General features: G+C 43.1%; 1 protein-coding gene across 3 annotated transcripts in view; it reads right to left on the minus strand.

The window, feature by feature from the left end:
* INVS (inversin) overlaps positions 1–19,053 on the minus strand; it is a 143,597-nt gene that overhangs the window by 9,810 nt on the left and 114,734 nt on the right. The window contains exons 14-15 of one of the 3 annotated variants that reach the window (XM_060014430.1): positions 8,370–8,480; positions 7,763–7,859 (exon numbers count right to left, since the gene is read on the minus strand). In XM_060014430.1, coding sequence (XP_059870413.1) covers positions 7,763–7,859; positions 8,370–8,480 — 208 coding nt within the window. Of the gene's footprint in view, positions 1–5,132; positions 5,405–7,762; positions 8,481–19,053 lie in introns of those variants that run through there. The other 2 variants (XM_060014429.2, XM_060014428.1) reach the window with 2 other exon arrangements.

The raw sequence follows: 19,053 nt of genomic DNA on the forward strand, positions 1-19,053 counted from the left end.
ACACTCTCCTGAACAACCAGTGGATCAAAGAAGAAACTGAAAGGGAAACTTAAAAGGTATCTTGAGACAAATTGCAAATAGAAACTCTACATACTAAAACTTATGAGATGCAACAAATGTAATTTTAAGAGGGAAGTTCATAGCAATAAATGCCTACATTAAGAAATAAGAAAGATCTCAAATAAACAGTCTAACTGTATGCCTTAAGGAACTAGAACAAGAACAAACTGAGCCCAGAGTTAGAAGGAAGGAAATAATAAAGATTAGAGCAGAAATAAATGACATAGAGAACAGGAAAACAATAGAAAGGATTTAAAAAGCTAAGTTGGTTCTTTTTTTTTTTTTTTTGCGGTACACGGGCCTCTCACTGTTGTGGCCTCTCCCGTTGCGGAGCACAGGCTCCAGACGCGCAGGCTCAGCGGCCATGGCTCACAGGCCCAGCCGCCCTGCGGCATGTGGGATCTTCCCGGACTGGGGCACGAACCCGTGTCCCCTGCATCGGCAGGCAGACTCTCAACCACTGCACCACCAGGGAAGCCCTAAGTTGGTTCTTTGAAAAGGTAAACCAAATTGGCAATTAGCTATACAAACCAAGAAGGGAAAAAAAGGATTCAAAGCAACAAAATCATAATGGAAAAGGAAACACTGCAACTGATACCACAGAAATACAAAGGATCATAAGAGGCTACTGTAAACAACTATATACCAACAAACTAGACAACCTAAAAGAAATGGAGAAATTCTTAGAAACAACCAACCTACCATGACTGAATCAGGAAGAAATAAAATATCTGAACAGACCAATAAAGAGTAAGAAGATTGAATTTGTAATCAAAAATCTCCTAATGAAGAAAAGTCCAGGACCAGATGGCTTCACTGATGAATTTTACTAAACATTCAAGGAAGAATGTCAATCCTTCAAATTCTTCAAAAAATTTGAAGAGGAGGGAACAATCCCAAACTCACTTCATGAGACTACATTACCCTGACACCAAAGCTAGAAAAAAATTCCACTACAGGAAAAGTATAGGCCAATATCCCTGATGAATACAGATGCAAAATTTCTCAATAAAATACTAGCAAACCAAATTCAGCAGCAAATTAAAAGGATCATTCCCCATGGTCAAGCAGGATTTATTCCTGGAATGCAAGGATGGTTCAACATACGCACATAAATCGATGTGATATATCATATTAATAGAATGAAAGAAATCATATGATCATCTCAAAAGACACAGAAAAAGCATTTGACAAAATCCAACATGTGTTCATGATAAAAACCCTTAACAAATTCAGTATAGAAGGAACATACCTCAACATAATAAAAGGCATATATGACAAGCCCACAGCTAACATCATACTCAATGGGGTAAGGTTGAAAGTGTTTCCTCTAAGATCAGGAATAAGGCAAGGGTGCCTACACTCACCACTCCTTTTCAACAAAATACTACGAGTCCTAGCCAGAGCAATCAAGCAAGAAAAACAAAAAAGGAATCAGAATGGGAAACGAAGAATTAAAATTGTCTTCATTTGCAGATGACATGATTTTATATATAGAAAATCCTAAATACTTCACAAAACTGTTAGATCTAATCAACAACTTCAGTACAGGTGCAGGATACAAAATTAATATACAAAATCAGTAGTGTTTCTATACATTAAGAGTGATGTGAAAAATAAATAAAAGAATTCCATTTACAGTAGCATCAAAAACAATAAAATACTTAGGAGTAAGTTTAACCAAGGAGGTGAAAAAATCTCTACCCTGAAAACTACAAGACATTGATGAAAGAAACTGAAGAAAATACAAATAGGGCTTCCCTGGTGGTGCAGCGGTTGAGAGTCTGCCTGCCAATGCAGGGGACACGGGTTCGTGCCTCGGTCCGGGAAGATCCCACATGCTGCGGAGCGGTTAGGCCCGTGAGCCATGGTCGCTGAGCCTGCGCGTCTGGAGCCTGTGCTCCACAACAGGAGAGGCCACAACAGTGGGAGGCCCGCGTACCGCAAAAAAAAAAAAAAAAAAAAGAAAATGCAAATAAATGGAAGGGTATTCCGTGTTCATGGATTGGAAGAATTAATATTGTTAAAATATCTATGCTACCCAAAGCCATTTATAGATTCAATCCCTATCAAGATTCCAATGGCTTTTAAAAAAACAAACAGAATTAGAGGGACTTCCCTGGTGTTCCAGTGCTTAAGACTCCACGCTCCTAATGCAGGAGGCCCGGGTTTGATCCCTGATCAGGGAACTAGATCCCACATGCCGCAACTAAGAGTTTGCATTCCGCAACTAAAAGATACCTCATGCCGCAACTAAAGATCCTGCACGCCGCAACCAAGACGTGGCACAGCCAAATAAATAAATAATAAATATGGGAAAAAAAACAGAAGTAGAATAATACCAAAATTTATATAGAAACACAAAAGACCTTGAATAGCCAAAGCAATCCTGAGAAAGAATAAAGCATCACACTTCCTGATTTCAAGCTACACTATAAACCTATAGTAATCAAAACAGTATAAATGGAATAAAAATAGACACATAGACCAACAGGACAGAATTTAGAGCCCAGAAATAAACCCATATATAAATAGTCAACTAATATTTGACAAGGGAGCCAAGAATACTCAATGGAGAAAAGACAGTCTCTTCAGTAAATGGTACTGGAAAAATTAAATATTCACATGTGAAAGGATGAAACTAGAACCCTATTTTACACCACTCACAGAAATTAACTCAAAGTGGATTAAAGACTTAAATAAAAGACCAGAAACCACAAAACTCCTCGAAGAAAACACAGGAAAAAGTTCCGTAACGTGGGTCTTTGCAGTGATTTCCTAGATACAACACTTAAAGCATAAGCAACAAAATAAAAAATAAGTGGGACTACATCAAACTAAAAAGCTTCTGCACAGCAAAAGAAATGATCAACAGAATAAAAAAGGCAACCTACAAATACAAAAAAAAAATTTGCAAACCATGTATATGATAAGAGGTTAATATCCAAAGTATATAAAGAAGTCATACAACTAGATAGCAAATAATAATAATAATAATAATCCAATGTGCAAGGAACCTGAATAGAAATTTTCCCAAGATATAAAGATGGCCAACAGGTATATAAAAAGGTGTTCAACATCACTAATCGTCAAGGAAATGCAAATCAAAATCACAGTGAGAGGGACTTCCCTGGTGGCGCAGTGGTTAAGAATCTGCTTGCCAATGCAGGGGACACAGGTTTGATCCCTGGTCCAGGAAAATCCCACATGCTGTGGAGCAACTAAGCCTGTGCGCCACAACTGCTGAGCACGCACACCACAGCTTCTGAAGCCCGTGTGCCTAGAGCCCGGGTTCCACAAGAGAAGCCACAGCACTGAGAAGCCCGCGCACCACAACAAAGAGTAGCCCCTGCTCACTGCAACTAGAGAAAGCCTCCGTGCAGCATGAAGACCCAACGCAGCCAAAAATAAAAATAAATCTATAAAAAAACCCACAATGAGATATCACATCCATTAGAACAGTTGTCATCAAAAAGACAAGAGAAAAGTGCTGGTGAGAATGTGGAGAAAACGGGACCCTCCTGCACTGTTAGTGAGAATGTAAATTGGTGCAGCCACTATGGAGGTTCCTCAAAAAATTAAAAATAGAGCTACCATATGATCCAGCAATCCCACTACAGGGTGTATATCTGAAGGAAATGAAGAGACATCTGCACCCCTATGTTCATAGTAGTAGTATTTACAATAGCCAGAACATGGAAACAACCTAAGTGTCCACTGATGGATGAACAAATAAAGAAGTTGTGGAATATATATATATATATATATATATACACACACACATTAGATTATTATATATATTATATATACACACAGTAGAATATTATTCAGCCTAAAATAAGAAGGAAATCCTGCCATTTGCAACAACATGGATGGACCTTGAGGGCATTATGCTAAGTGAAATAAATCAGAGAAAGACAACTACTGTATTATTTCACTTACACGTGAAATCTTCAAAAACAAAAACAAAAAAACCCAAACTCATAGAAAAGGAAATCAGATTTGTGGTTATTAGAGGAGGGGAATTGGATGAAAGTGATCAAAAGGTGCAAATTTCCAGTTGTAAGACAAATAAGTACCGGGGATGTAACGTACAGCACGATGACTGTAGCTAACACTGCTTTATGGTATATATGAAAGCTGTTAAAGAGTAAATCTTAAGAGTTCGCATCACAAGGAAGAAAATCCTTTTTATCTGTGTGAGATGACGGATGTTAACTACACTTATTGTGGTAATCATTTCACAGTATATGTAAATCCATGCTGTCACCTTAAACTTACACAGCGCCATGTGTCAATTCTATCACAAGAAAAATCGGGGGGAAAAGCGAACAGCTAGAGCTAGGAGAGGCCAACATTCCAAATCAGTGCTGTCTGGTCCAACAGCCAAATACTGCTGAGGACTTGGTGGGGATGATCAGGGGGTTTTAAGAATAGTGACAAATGTAAGAGCTGAATTTTACTAAGATCAGTGTGTTGGAGGGCAGAGCCTGGGGCGGGAGAGAGGGGAGGGGCACCAGGATGATGCTATATTTACCTCTAGTGCTTTTCGCATGGTGTTTATCCCATGTGCACTCCCAAACCTCTTATTGAGCACAGATGTTTCGGAGCCTCCTAAGGAAAGCTGCACCAGTGTTCAGGATCCATGGCTGATTAACTACTGGTGAGCCTACAGGGTGCAGAGGGCAGCAGGCCCTGTGCCTGATGTTACAATACACCAACCGGGACATAAGCTTCTTCCCAAATGCTCGAAGCTCCTTGCAGTGCTTGGGGCAGCCCCTCCCTCCTGCCCTAAAGGCTGATTTCAGTCGAACTACATCCTTCTTCCTTTCTTTTCCTGGAGCGTGACAAACCGTGGCACCCCTTTACTAGAACATGTACCACATTTCCAAAAAGCCAAGTGTAGAGAGAAGCGAGAGTTAACAGGACAATACCGCTCTGCAGTCAGTTCTTCCACACCCCCGCTCTGTGGGCAGAGGACTTGTCAGGAAGCCTGGGTGTTGGCTGAAGCTCTAACAGCTCCGGCTTTCAGGGGGGCACAGCTGCCACCTCATCGACTCTGGTATGGAGACCGAGGCTGTGTCTCGTGGTCCTAGTGGTCAGTCACAGCCTCTGTTCTCCCCTTCTCAGGGAGAACATGCGCGCCTGGTTTGCTGAGAATCCGAGCACACCCAATCATCCCTTTCAGCCCGGGGCGCAGGGCGCTTGTTATGGTCTAGCCTAACCTTGTTTATTCACCTCAGAACATGCTGGAGGACCCGATGGGAACAGCCTTACACAGCAACTCCTCTTCACCACAGCAACTTTCCAGCCCAGCCTAGCTTGTCCAGTATCCAGTTTCAACCTTTAAAATAGTCAAGTCTTGACTGGTAATAAAACTCAGACACTTAGACAAAGCTTCATTTTCTCTGGGCCCCAGGTTCAATCTGCTCACCCCATCCTGTGCGTTTTCCAGTCAGCCTGCCTCCCCGCCGCCCCCGGGCACGTCTCCTGTGATGGCGGCCTGCATTTATGGGAGGTCGTGTGCCAAGCCCCGTTCCCAACTCCAGCCCTCGGTGCCCCTGAGGTTTGCTGTCGGACACCACACACTGTCCCCGGACAGCACTTAGGGCTCCTGTGCTTCAAATGGAAGACATATATGGCCACAGCGGAATCAATAAAAGGATTTTTACTGTCACCAGACACAGGACTTGCCACGGTGTGCAGCTTCCCAGAAACCCTTTGGGAGTCGATGTCCCGGGACTCGGAATTGCACAGTGGTGCAGCCAGAGGGGGCCTGTGTAATTGCCTCCCCAGATAGGTGCACAGACTATGAGTCCACTGTTCTTGGGGGGAATGACTGAAGGCTCATTTGCTGCTATGGACACTTACTGACAGGACCTGTCAGCTGCTGACTCTTCAAAGGAGTCAAAGGACAGTGTGATGGGGAGGCACTGCAGCTGGGGAGCAGCTGTGGGGCCTGACGTGGCAAACCTTGTGGGCTTGTTTGGACCCCAGGTGTCAGCTGAAATACTTCACAAAAAGTTCCTCTGGGATGGTAGCCAGTGCACATCCTGGCAGGACGCCCCAAGGAGGGGGAGCAGGGACCCTTCCCATCTGTGGCTTCAGAGGCCGACGGTCTCAGCTGCAGGCCAGCGCTGGCTCTGGAGCCTGAGGTTGATGAACCTATCTGTGCTTCAGTTTCCTCACTCATGGAATGGGGAGAAGAACAGTAATCCCAGTATCCCTCACAGGGTGACTGAGGATTTTAAATGAGTTAATACACGTAAAACTGCTTAGAACAGTGTCCGGCCCAAGTGCCTGATGAATTCAACTACCAGTATTAGTAACAGTGCTAACAACAACATCCCCCATAACAACATTACCTTGATGCATGAGAGACCATCCAGGCAGCCTGTCCTCCAGCCTGTCCTAAGGTGCAGAGTGCAAGGTCGGCCTCCGCCTCCATTATTTTGACCACAGCAGACACTACCTTTACTGAGAATGTAAGGGAAAGGCCCCTGGACTCAAGTCAGAAAGAACTTCGAGTGCTGGGTCTGACCATCAGGACAGGTCTTTTTTCCTGAGACCATTGCTTGTCTGAAAAACAGGGACGCTGATCCCTATCGTGACGGCTTCCTGGCGATGGTTGGGAGAGCAAAGGGGTCAGGCATGAGACGACTTTGTAAACAGCCACGAGCCTGAACGGATGTGAAGACGCACTACAGCGAAGGCCGTGCAGGTCGCCCGGCTCTGGGTTAGGAGGCTTTGGCATGACAGTCCCTGAGGCCTCTCCCTGGACCTCACAAGCCGCTCAGCCCTCCCTCTGCCAACAGCAGGGTTTCTTCGGCCCTTTTATCTCCTGACAGAGGCACACCTGCACTCGTAGTGATCTGCTTGCTTTGTTCCCCCGTAAAACTCCTTCTCTCTGGAGATGGAGACCACATGACCCCCACCTGGGGCCGACGGTCCGGCCCTCCCCTGGGCGTGGTCATCACTGAAAGGCCTAATCTGGATGGAGGCCCTCCTGGGGCCTGCAGTGTGAAGGAGACTGTGAGATATGTGAAAACTTGTAGCACAGCACTCTTCCAGTCCTCCCAGAATTACCCCCTGAGGGTGTTCACCTCAGGGTTCCGGTAAGCCTCCTCCACCACTCCCAGCTCCTACCCCACATTCTGAGCTTGACTGAGGCTCTCACAGGTTTTTGTGATAAATTTCAGTCACTTAATCCACTGTCTCTAATTCCTGTGTAGTAAAGAAGGAAGATAAAATACCTTAAATGTGTAGTGCTTTAGAATTTACAAAGCACACGTCATCTCATTCTAGCAACCTGTCACGTGAACAGGACGGGTGTGGCAATTGTTAAATCCCATTTTACAGAGGAGGAAACTCAGGGTCAGGGAGGCTGAGTGATTTGCTCAAGGTCAGATAACCTCTTCGAGCTTCACCTGAAACTTAGGCTTCATGGTTTTTCATTTGCACCAGGCTATCCTGGGTACTTTCCTATCTTTCTGGGTAAAAACACCTTCCAAACAGCTTACCCAATATAAATTACTAAGATATACCCATGTGTGACTCTCAAGGGTTGGCTCAATAAAATTGGCCTTGTCATGCCAGCACATGGAATTCACTAGAAAGTATCACAGAGCACAGGGGGTATCACATCAGGGGGATTAGGACAGACACAGAGCCAAAAAGATGCTATGGCATCCCATCTTCCTACCTTCTCCAGGCCCGCTGGATGACCGCTGCTGCCTTGTTCTTTTTGCGAAACAGCTCTTTCCTGCTTCTTTCTCTCTGGATTATCTGCAGCCGCAGCTCTACGGGGAGAAGGTCAATATTCACACTCTGCCCAGAGAGGGGACCAGGTGCTGGATCAGTCTCCTTAGATAGCTGAGTGTCCTCCAACAGGGCGGATGTACCCAGCTTCCTGACTCCTGACCTCAACACCTCTGTGCTCGATGGCAAATCTGAGTGGGTCCCTCCTGCGAGCTTGTCCTGCGTCACTGTGTTTCTTGGCATCCGGTGGTGGAGAGGACTCTGCCCAGCATGGACGGCCTCCCCCTTGGCACTGCCAGGCCGGCTGGACCCAGCCGGGGAGCGCCTCCCTCCTCTGAGCTCCTGGCTGCGCCTTTTCTGGGAGGCACATTTGGCCTTGGGTGCTGCATCCTGCCGCCGGCTGGGCTTCCAGTGGCCGTCCTGCTGTGGAAGGCTTGCAGCTGCCCAACTGGGGTCCTCTCCTTCCTCAGCAGGCCCAGACGCCCTGACACAGGAGGGCTGCTTCAAGGAGCCTTTCCCCTTGTCACACTGCTTCTCGCCAACTGTCTCACCTCTGGACTTCTCGACAGAGGAGGCTCCTGGACGCCTGTTTCCATCACTGCCTTCACTGGGGCTGAAGTGGACACAGGCAGATCGGCCTTTAGAATGTTCTCTGGATGTTTCTTGGGGAGACAAGGAAGAAGGGGAAGAATCTTTATTGTCCAAAACTTGCATAGTAGGGCAGTTCTGCTCACTGTTCACAAAAAAAAAAAAAAAAAAAAATTCAGACTTGTCCTCTTGTATCACCGTGATAGTGCTGATTACGATTAGGAAAAAATTGTTTAACTTCTATTTCTAGCAACAGTAGGTTAGATAACCTGAAAGCCTTCCCCTACAAATACCTAGAAATGGGACTTCCCCGGTGGTCCAGTGGTTAAGACCCTGCGTTCCCAATGCAGGGGGCCCGAGTTCGATCCGTGGTCAGGGAACTAGATCCCACGTGCCACAACTAAAAGATCCCGCATGCCGCCACTAAGACCCGGTTCAGCCAAATAAGTATTAAAAAAAAAAGACCTATTCCCTGGTGGCGCAGCAGTTTAGAATCCACCTGCCAATGCAAGGGACACAGGTTCGATCCCTTGTCCAGGAAGATCCCACATGCCACGGAGCAACTAAGCCCATGCGCCACAACTACTGAGCCTGTGCTCTAGAGCCCGTGCGCCACAACTACTGAGTCTGCACGCCTAGAGCCCATGCTCTGCAACAAGAGAAGCCACTGCAATGAAAAGCCCAAGCATCACAAGTAAGAGTAGCCCCTGCTCACCGCAACTAGAGAAAGCCCATGCGCAGCAAGGAAGACCCAATGCAGCCAAAAATAAAATAAAATGTAAAAAAAAAGATATTATAAAAAAGTACCTAGAAATGCAGACTAAAATATTTATAATAAACATTACTTTAAAAGCACCACAGTGCCTTCAAGAAAATAAAGGAAATTCCTGGGGGCCAAAAACAAAGGGAAAACTGAGAACCCAAGTGATAAGCTTGTGAGCTAATCCAGCGATTGTCGGGCAAGTGGTAGCGGTGAAGTGGGGCAACGGCTGGTCTTATTAAATAACTGGTTGTTTTAACATCCAGATAAGAACAGAAAATGAGCCTTGCAGGCAGAAAGTTAACTGGAAACAGGACCCTGCATGAAGCCAGGACTCTTGAGGTGGTAGACCCTTGGGAAATGATGGTCCAGATAAAGTATCTTCCCAGCACTGGAAGATGACAAGGAAATTTGTCTCAGCTTAGGTTCAGGATGGGGTAAAGAGTCATGCATGAGAATTTGAAACCAAAGTGCTGTGCCTCACATGGGTTTGGTATTCATTTAATCTCAACCCATAGGAAAAATTAATATAAAAACTAGTCTCAGGGGCTTCCCTGGTGGCGCAGTGGTTGAGAGTCTGCCTGCCGATGCAGGGGACGCGGGTTTGTGCCCTGGTCCGGGAGGATCCCACATACCGCGAAGCAGCTGGGCCCATGAGCCATGGCCGCTGAGCCTGCGCATCCGGAGCCTGTGCTCTGCAATGGGAGAGGCCACAACAGTGAGACGCCCGCGTACCGCAAAAAAAAAAAAACCAAAAAAACACTAGTCTCAGGATGGCGGTATCGCAGGGTGCCTCCTAGAAGCAAACACAGTATTGCTTTAGGATAGCATGACCTCAACTCAGGCTGCACAGAGGGGACCTCCTGAAAATAACTTCACAATCCCAAATTACAAAATACACAAGGAAACAATCTACCATGAGGAACAGTTAATAGAGAAAATAGGAAGATTAGATCAACAAAAATTTTAGCTAATAGGACAGTGTGTATGCACACTCACACACATGCACTCATTAAACACATAAAAGAAATTTAGAATTTGAGAAAAGAATATATATATATATTTAAAATAACTAAATACAACATATAAAATAAAAATTTTAGTCTCAATGTGAAAAACAGTGAAGGAACTTCTGCTTTCATAATGGCAGAATTGAAGCATACTCACCCAAAAGGACAATAGAAAAGTTAAACAAAATATTACAAACTACCTGTTTGAAGGCATCAAAGAGCTAACAAGGCAGAAAAAAATATGGGGCCAAGATCCAAGCGAATCAGGCAACCAGGAGATGAGCAGGGCATTTGGGGCCACACATCCCTAGGGAAATGAGGCTCCTTGAGGTTTGGAGGACAAAACTTGGAGTCCAGATCCTGCCAAGAAGCGTTGTTTTGGACTGGGACTCTGGAAGGCTATGTCTTAGGAAAAAGGGTCCACTGGCCATGGATTGACGTTGCAGGGACTGAAGCCCAGCTCTATATCATCTCAGTTTTGGAAACTGGATTAAGGTGAACTTGGATTGTTCTTGCTCCTGAATGCCTGAGAGAAGCCAATGTAAATCCTCCCTGGAGGAATTAATATCATGCTAGGCTTCTAGTTATTTCTCTAATTTTTTATATTCAGTGATCCAGTCCTTAGTGAAAAATATACAGGGAGATGAGACAAGACAAAATTGAGAGAGGGAGGGAGAGAGAATAGACAATGAAACAGACACACATTATGTTTTCAGAAACAGACTTTAAAATAACTATTCTTAAGTGCAAAAGAGTATATAAACTATACTACTCTTCATGTAAGAAACAAGAGGATATAAGAAAATATACTTGTACCTGGGACTTCCCTGGTTGCGCAGTGGTTAAGGCTCTGCGCTCCCAATGCAGGGGGCCTGGGTTCCAGCCCTGGTCCAGGAACTAGATCCCACATGCATGCCACAACTAAGAAGCCCACATGCCACAACTAAGGAGCCCGCCTGCTGCAACTAAGACCTGACTCAACCAAATTAAAAAAAAAAAAAAATCAAACAAACAAAAGAAACTGGTATGGTTTAAAAAAAAAGAAAGAATGTATTTGTATCTTCTCATTTGTACAAAAGAAATATAGAAAGGATAATCTAGCAACTGAAGAGATTGGATCCTTATGGGGATGGAGTGGGAAAGGGAAAGAAAGAAGAGGGAAATGGAAACTGAGTAGTAGGATGAGGAGGGAGCAACACTTCTCTGAGTAAACCTTTCTGTGTAGCTCTGACTCTTATAACCGTTATAATGTTTCACACACACCAAAACAAAACAAAATTAAAAACCAATTAATTAAAACAAGATACCACTACACATCTACTAGAATGGTGAAAATCAAAAACACTGACAACACCAAATGCTGATGTGGGTGACAAGCAACAGGAACTCTCATTCATTGCTGGTGGCATGCAGAATGGTGCAGCCACTTTGGAAGACTGTTTGGCAGTGTCTTATGAAACTGAGCATGTTCTTACCATACAGTCCAGCAATCTTGCTCTTTGGTATTTCCTCAAACGAATTAAAACCTTATGTCCACCCAACATCCTGCATATGGATGTTTATAGTAGCTTTATTCATAATTGTCCAAACTTGGAGCAACCAAGATGTCCTTCAGTAGGTGAACAGATAAACTGTGGTACATCCAGACAATGGAATTTTATTTTTTTTGGCTGCATCGTATGGCATGTGGGATCTTAGTTCCCCCACCAAGGATCGAACCCCAGTCCCCTGCAGTGGAAGCACAGAGTCTTAACCACTGGACCACCAGAGAAGTCCCCAGACAATGGAATATTATTCAGCAATAAAAAGAAATAAACTAAAAGAAAATGAGCTAAAAGTGAAATGTGTACCAAAAAGAAATAAGCTACCAAGCCATGCAGAATATTAAGTGAAATATTACTTTACTTGCATGAATATTACTAGTACATATTATTAAGTGAAGGAGGCCACTCTGAAAAGGCCATATACTATATAATTCCAACTATATCACCTTCTGGAAAAAGGCAAAACTATGGAGATCCTAAATGGCTCAGTGGTTACCAGGGGTTTGGGGAAGAGGGTGACGCATAGGCAGAGCACAGTGGAGTTTTAGGGCAGTGTGATGGTTCATTTTATGTGTCAACTTGACTAGCATAAGGGATGCCCATATAGCTGATAAAACATTATTTCTGGGTGTGTCTGTGAGGGTGTCTCCAGAAGAGATTAGCATTTGAGTTGGTAGTCTGAGTAAAGAAGATCACCCTCGCTAAGGCAGGTGGGCACTGTCCAGTCTGTTCAGGGCCTAAATAGAACAAAACCGTGGAGGAAGTGTGATTTTGTGCTCTTTGCTTGAGCTGGGACATCCATTTTCGCCTGCCCTTGGACACAGGTGTTCCTGTTTATCAGGCTTTTAGACTTGGACCAGGATTTGTACCCTTAGCCCCTCAATTTCTCAACCTTTGGACTCAGACTCATAGCATCTGCTCTCCTGTTCTTAAGCCTTTGGACTCACTGAATCACACCACCAACTTTCCTGGGTCTCCAGCTTACAGATGGCAGACTGTGGGTCTTCTCAGCCTCCATAATCAAGTGAGCAAATTTCTATACCAAATCTCCCGATATGTCTGTCTGTCTGTCTGTCTGTCTATCTATCTATCTATCTAACTGGTTCTGTTTCTCTGGAGACCCCTAATACGGGCAGTGAAACTATTCTGTATGACACAATGCAGGATACAAGTCATTATACATTTGTGAAAACCCACAGAATGTAGAACACCAGGTGTGAATCCTGATGTAAATTGGACTTGGGTGATAATGATGTGTCAGTGTAGGTCATCAATTGTAGCAAACGTGCTAAGCTGGGTGTTGATGTTAGGGAGTATGTACATGTGTGGGAGTAGGAGTATGTGGGAACTCTCTGTACGTTCTGCTCAGTTTTGCTGTGAACTTAAAACTGCTATAAAAAGCAAACTTTATTAAAAAGAAGAGAAAAAAGAAAAATAATAAAGAGATGGCTAGATATCCTTAGATACTAATAGCTAGTAATGATAAAGATAATGTGATTTAGGTATTAGTAGAGATAGATCAGTGAGAAAGAATAGAATGCTAAAAATATTCCCATATATGAAAATAAACAATAAAGATAGCATTTTGAATTTGTGGACCCAGGAGATGAGGTGCTCACAGGCCCTGGGTATGACCCCAGAGAGTGATGCTATACTCCTTCAGAAGCCATTATTCACAAGCCTACTGCCAGCACTGCAGCTCAGGATTATTCCATGTTTATGGCTAGAACAACTGCTTATTCTCTAAAAAGAAATCATTCAATTCCAACCTCACTATATAATGAAATATAGATAGTAAAAATTAGAAAATATATGTATTGATTAGATCTTAAAGTGAGAAAAAGCTTTTCTTGGCATAAAACCACAAAGAAAAAAATCTCAGAAGAAAAAAATGAAACAGAATTAAAAGGTAAACAAAAAAAGTTCATTATATATGACAGAGAAAGGTTACTATCCTTATTACATAAAGACCTTTTAGAAATACTAAGAAAATGAAAAACCAATTTAAAAATTGACAGTGGAGGGCTTCCCTCATGGCGCAGTGGTTGAGAGTCAGCCTGCCGATGCAGGGGAGAAGGGTTTGTGCCCCAGTCCGGGAAGATCCCACGTGCCGTGGAGCGGCTGGGCCCATGAGCCATGGCCGCTGAGCCTGCGCGTCCGGAGCCTGTGCTCTGCAACGGGAGAGGCCACAACAGTGAGAGGCCCACATACAGTAAAAAAAAAAAAAAAAAATTGACAGTGGACATCAGTGAATAATCCAGAAAATAGATACACAAAGCCAATAAAAATATGACAAAATTCCATCTTACTAACTAGGATTTAGTAAAACCATTATTTGCCCAAGTGTTTGGAGAGAGTTTTTTGGTTTTTGCTTTTGAAAGGGTGTAACAAACATCTAAAACCTTCCTGGATTCCAAGAAGTCTGGCAGCATGTTTTTTTTTGGGTTTTTGTTTTTAAATTTTCTTTTGTTTATTTTCTATTTATCTTTTATTTATTTTCTAAATTTTCTATCTATCTATCTATTTATTTATTTATTTGGCTGCTTTGCATCTTCGTTGCTGTGCATGGGCTTTCTCTAGTTGCAGCGACCAGGGGCTACTCTTCATTGTGGTGCGCGGGTTTCTCATTGCGGTGGCTTCTCTTGTTGTGGAGCACGGGCTTTAGGTGCGCGGGCTTCAGTAGTTGTGGCACGTGGGCTCAGTAGTTGTGGCTCGCAGGCTGTAGAGCGCAGGCTCAGTAGTCATGGCGCATGGGCTTAGTTGCTCCACAGCATGTGGGATCTTCCTGGACCAGGGCTTGAACCCGTGTCCCCTGCATTGGCAGGCAGATTCTTAACAACTGTGCCACCGGGGAAGTCCCTGGCAGCATGTTTAAAGAGCCATAAAAATTAGAGGTATATACAAAAACTTATATGAAAGGCTGTTTAGTTTATATGTCCAACACAGTCATGATTAAACAAAGCATGCTGTATTCATAATCTGATATAATGCTAAGCAGCTAGTAACATTTTTGTTGAAAACAAAGAAATTATGTAAGAACATCTCAAAACAGGATGCCCACAATTTTCTGAATTAAATAAAAGTTATAGTAGAAGGGTTTGTATAGTTTAAGATTAAGGAGGATTTTAATTTTTTCTTCTTTGTTCTTTTCTCTGATTTTAATTTTTTGGTAATGTACATTAAGTAATTTTATAATTATGAGAAAATATCATTTTCTGTTTAAATAAAAGGTACCCAACTACCAAAAAAAAAAAAAGAACAGCAATTAGAATCAGCTAGGATGTGGGAAAGAACCCAAAATGGAATAAAAACAATAACAAATAAACCTAACACTATTACAAAATTAGATCAGGTAACCACACTAAAAAGGTGGAGAAAAAGGGAACTCACCCAAGTAACTTTATAAAATCATATTTTGGCTGAGTACTGTAAGACTAAGGACAAAAAGAAATGTATGTAAATACTATGCTCTATTTAGTAAATTTACTTCTCAAAGGGGTATGGGTTGGCAATTCTGAATCTACTTTACGTGTATACTAGGATTGAACAAATAAGCATATATATCATAGATAATGGGAGCCAGGTCTTTCACTGTTGGAGAAAAAAATTTCAAATAAAAAGATAAAAGCTAGAATAAACCCTGTGGTGTTGGATGGAATTGGAGGTAACAGTTTGAAATCAGTGTGTGTGTGTGTGTGTGTGTGTGTGTGTGTGTGTGTGTGTGTGTAATACACATATACACTGATAGGTGCACAAATAGATATAAATATTTCTCAGTTCTCTCTGCTGAAAGGGCTTAGGAGCAATGACAGTCCAAGAGTAGTATACACACCTAGCACTCAGATCTTGGATTCTAATACCATCTCCAACAAAAGGAACCAGGTTCCTTGGAGAAGTGGTTGATTCCAGGGCCTTGGGTAGGGGAGGAATATACTGAGATTTCATATTGAAGGGACCGATATGCTCACAGAGAGGAAAATGGATTAGGGGAGTCAGAGTAGATAAGTAAGACCAGTTAGGAAGCTACTGCAACAGTCCAAGTTAGAGATGAAGGTAAGCAAATGTTAGGTAGACTATGTGGTGGTGGTGGATGAGATACAAAGAATGATTTGAAAGCTATTTAGGAAGTAAAGGTGACAAGACCCGGTGACAGATTGGATTTTGAGTGGTAAAGGAAAAGAAGATAATGGTCAGATTTTTACTCCTGGGATGGACATACAGATGGACAAGTATTGGATATTAACCAATATGAGGAGTAGTTTTACATGAAATCATGATCAGTTCTGTCTTGGACAGGTTGAGTTTGAGATGCCTTTGGGACACCTAAACGAGGACATAGTAAATAGCTGAATATACATAATTGGAGTAAGGAAAAGACGTCAAGGAGTCTCTGGTATCTAGACGGTAATAGAGTTTGCTGCCTTAGACACTGCACATGTGCCAAATGTAAGGGCCCCCTGATACTCCCACCAATCATACCCACTAGCCCTGGCAGCCCATATGGTGAGAATAAGAAAACATCAGGGATGGCCTTTAAAATAGTGAGTTTCTCCTCCACTAGACTCTCCCGAGAACCACACTGACTCAAAGACAGCTTTATTCCACCACCTCCCACAAGCACCCTGCTGCCAAGTCATTGCAATTCTACCTCTCAAGTCCATCCGCTTCTCATCACCCTGCTGCTACTGTGCCTTAGTATAGGCCCTATGTGGCTCTCCAAATCCATCCTCCACCCAGTCACAGTGGTCTTTCTAAATAGTGTCTCCTTCCTCTCTTTCCTTCCCCCCTTTGAAATAGTAATGAGGTTAATTATAGTAACAGCTCATACTTATAGAGTACTTTAGGCACTGTGTTTAAATCTTTACATGGGTTATCTCATTAATGGTCACAATTTTCTAAGACAGGCATTATTATCTCTCTCTCTCTTTTTTGTTTTTTGTTTTTTTACAAATAAAGAAAAGGAGGCTTGGAGAGGCTATGTAACCTGCTTAAGATTGTATAGCTAGTAGGCGGCAGGGTCTAAAGCTTACACACTTAGCCATTATGCTCTATACACATTGTAAACAACAAAAAGGGAAGAATAAGGAAGAAGAAAGCAATCACCTGTTAAGAGACCTTAGGCAAGCCCTTCTCTCAGGGCCTCAGGGTGCTGACTTGTTTTGAGGAGGCTGAACTAGATGCTCTCTAACAACCCTCAGGCTCTAATTTATGAACTAGGATAATGGGGAAGAAGAAGTGGTCAACGTTTCCCCTCTCTGGCTTCCTGCTAGGATGCCCATGCTGCAAAGGCTATACTGCCTGATCACTGATCAGCTGAGGCAGCTGTGACCCTTCTTTATGTGGCCAAACATAATGTGGCTTGGGATGTCCTTTGCCCAATTATGTTGGGTTTCCTGGGAACACTGTACTGGAGAAGCCCTGGTCGATGTCCAGTCTTGATTCTTAGAAGTATCTCCCTATTTTCCTCTGTACTCTGGCTTCTTGGGCAGGTCAGCAAGGGCAAAGGCTGCCCGTGAAACTGGAGCTGCCTCTCCTTACACCTGAATCAGGCTCACGGGCCTCCCTTCCTCCAACTCTCCCCAAAGTCTGGATGCTGGGCTTCTCTGAGCCTGTTTGCATATCTGAATCTGGCTTTTCCCAGAGGTCTCTTATTCAGGACACCACTTCCTGCCCTCAAATGAATGAGGAGCTCTCCTGCCTCTCAACTGTTCTAGAACACTAATTTTCAAAACTTTTTGACAATAACCCATACCAAGAAATAAATCTTAAATTGTGGCTCAGTATACTCATCTGCATGTATACAAACACACACACATGCACACACACACCCCTATGTACAAAGACATATAACTGCAACTGAACTTACTACCTTTATAATGTGCAATGAACTTTGATAGGTTCTATTGAAGTCTGTTTCGTGAAAATTATCCTAGTCCAATCCACTGAATTCATTTCATGAGCCCTACATGGCTTGAAAATCATTATACAACCATGCACTAGTTCACCTTTAAACCAATAGTGAGGGGAGGAAGTCTAACTATCAGTAGTATCAGTAAATTAAGGACAAAAGGATTGGTTATGAAAAAAACAATCTTCATGGACTTCTCAGGGTATGAGATAACTACCTGAATGTGACCAGGTCCACAGTAGATGTGACTAGCTTTGCAGCATAACTGTCTCAAGATATTTTATAGTAAGGTGAATACAAGCCACGATTACCCTGTGTAGTTGTGAGTAGTCTGAAATAACTGTGCTCCCCCTTCTCTCTGCTCTGTAGAGCACTGGATTGGGGGAAAGCCATTGTCTATTTGAAGTTGCAGGAATTAAGTATAATTCTTGGGGTACAGAGTAAACCCAAAACCAATCAAACTTTCAACAGGTGCTTTCTAAGTGACGAGTCAGGTCAAGAAATATTTACCTATGTAACCAATACTGTGCTCACTGCTGAAAGAAAATGCTGATGGTATGGTCCTTCGTCTTATTTATAATTCAGTATGGCTGGCACATAGTATGGGCTCAAAAACACATCTGTTGAATAAATGCATGCATAAGTTGATTTGGTGAACTAGACAGAAGCAAAGCTTTGCCATAAAAATGGGACTCTGTTACAGAAAGTGTGTTTACCCAATGAATACTTTTTGTGTCATGTTTAACAATCTCCAAATCTCAAGCACTTAGCTAGTATACATTCAACAAATGTTTATCATATCTCTTATGTGCCAGACACCCTGCTGGGATAAAGAAGTAAGAGACATATTGCTCCTTCTGAGAGATTGTTTGAAGGTCAAAGATTCTTCCTACCCTAGGATCCACATTTGATCACCTTTCAAATGTGATTTTGCAGTATGTCTACGTCTCCACTCTCTTGAGCTGGGCTGGCCTTGCGAATTACTCTGATCAACAGAATCTGGTGTAAGTGGTGTGACAGTTCTGGAGCCCAGGCCTCAAGAGGACCTGTAGCTTCCACCTTCTCTCCCTCAGAGCACGGCCCTGAGAAAAACATGCAAGGAAGATGGTCTAATTTGCTGGACGATGAAAGGTCATACAGAAGAGAACTGAGGCACCTTGGCCAACAGCCAGCACCAATTACCAGACATGTGAAGGAAGCCATTTGGACTTTCTAGTCTGGCCAAACTTCTAGCAGCCACAGGAATAAGCCCAGCTGATCCAGTAGAGGAGCTGCCTAACCAACCCATAGAACTGTGAAAAATAATGAACCATTGTTTTAAACCACTTAGTTTTGGGGGTGGTGTGTTATGCCGCTAGAGATAACACAGAAACTGATACCTAAAAAAGAGACACGCTGGCCTAACAAAAAACCAGAGCATTGACT

This window comes from Delphinus delphis, chromosome 6 (assembly GCF_949987515.2).
Source record: "Delphinus delphis chromosome 6, mDelDel1.2, whole genome shotgun sequence".
NCBI lineage: Eukaryota > Metazoa > Chordata > Mammalia > Artiodactyla > Delphinidae > Delphinus > Delphinus delphis.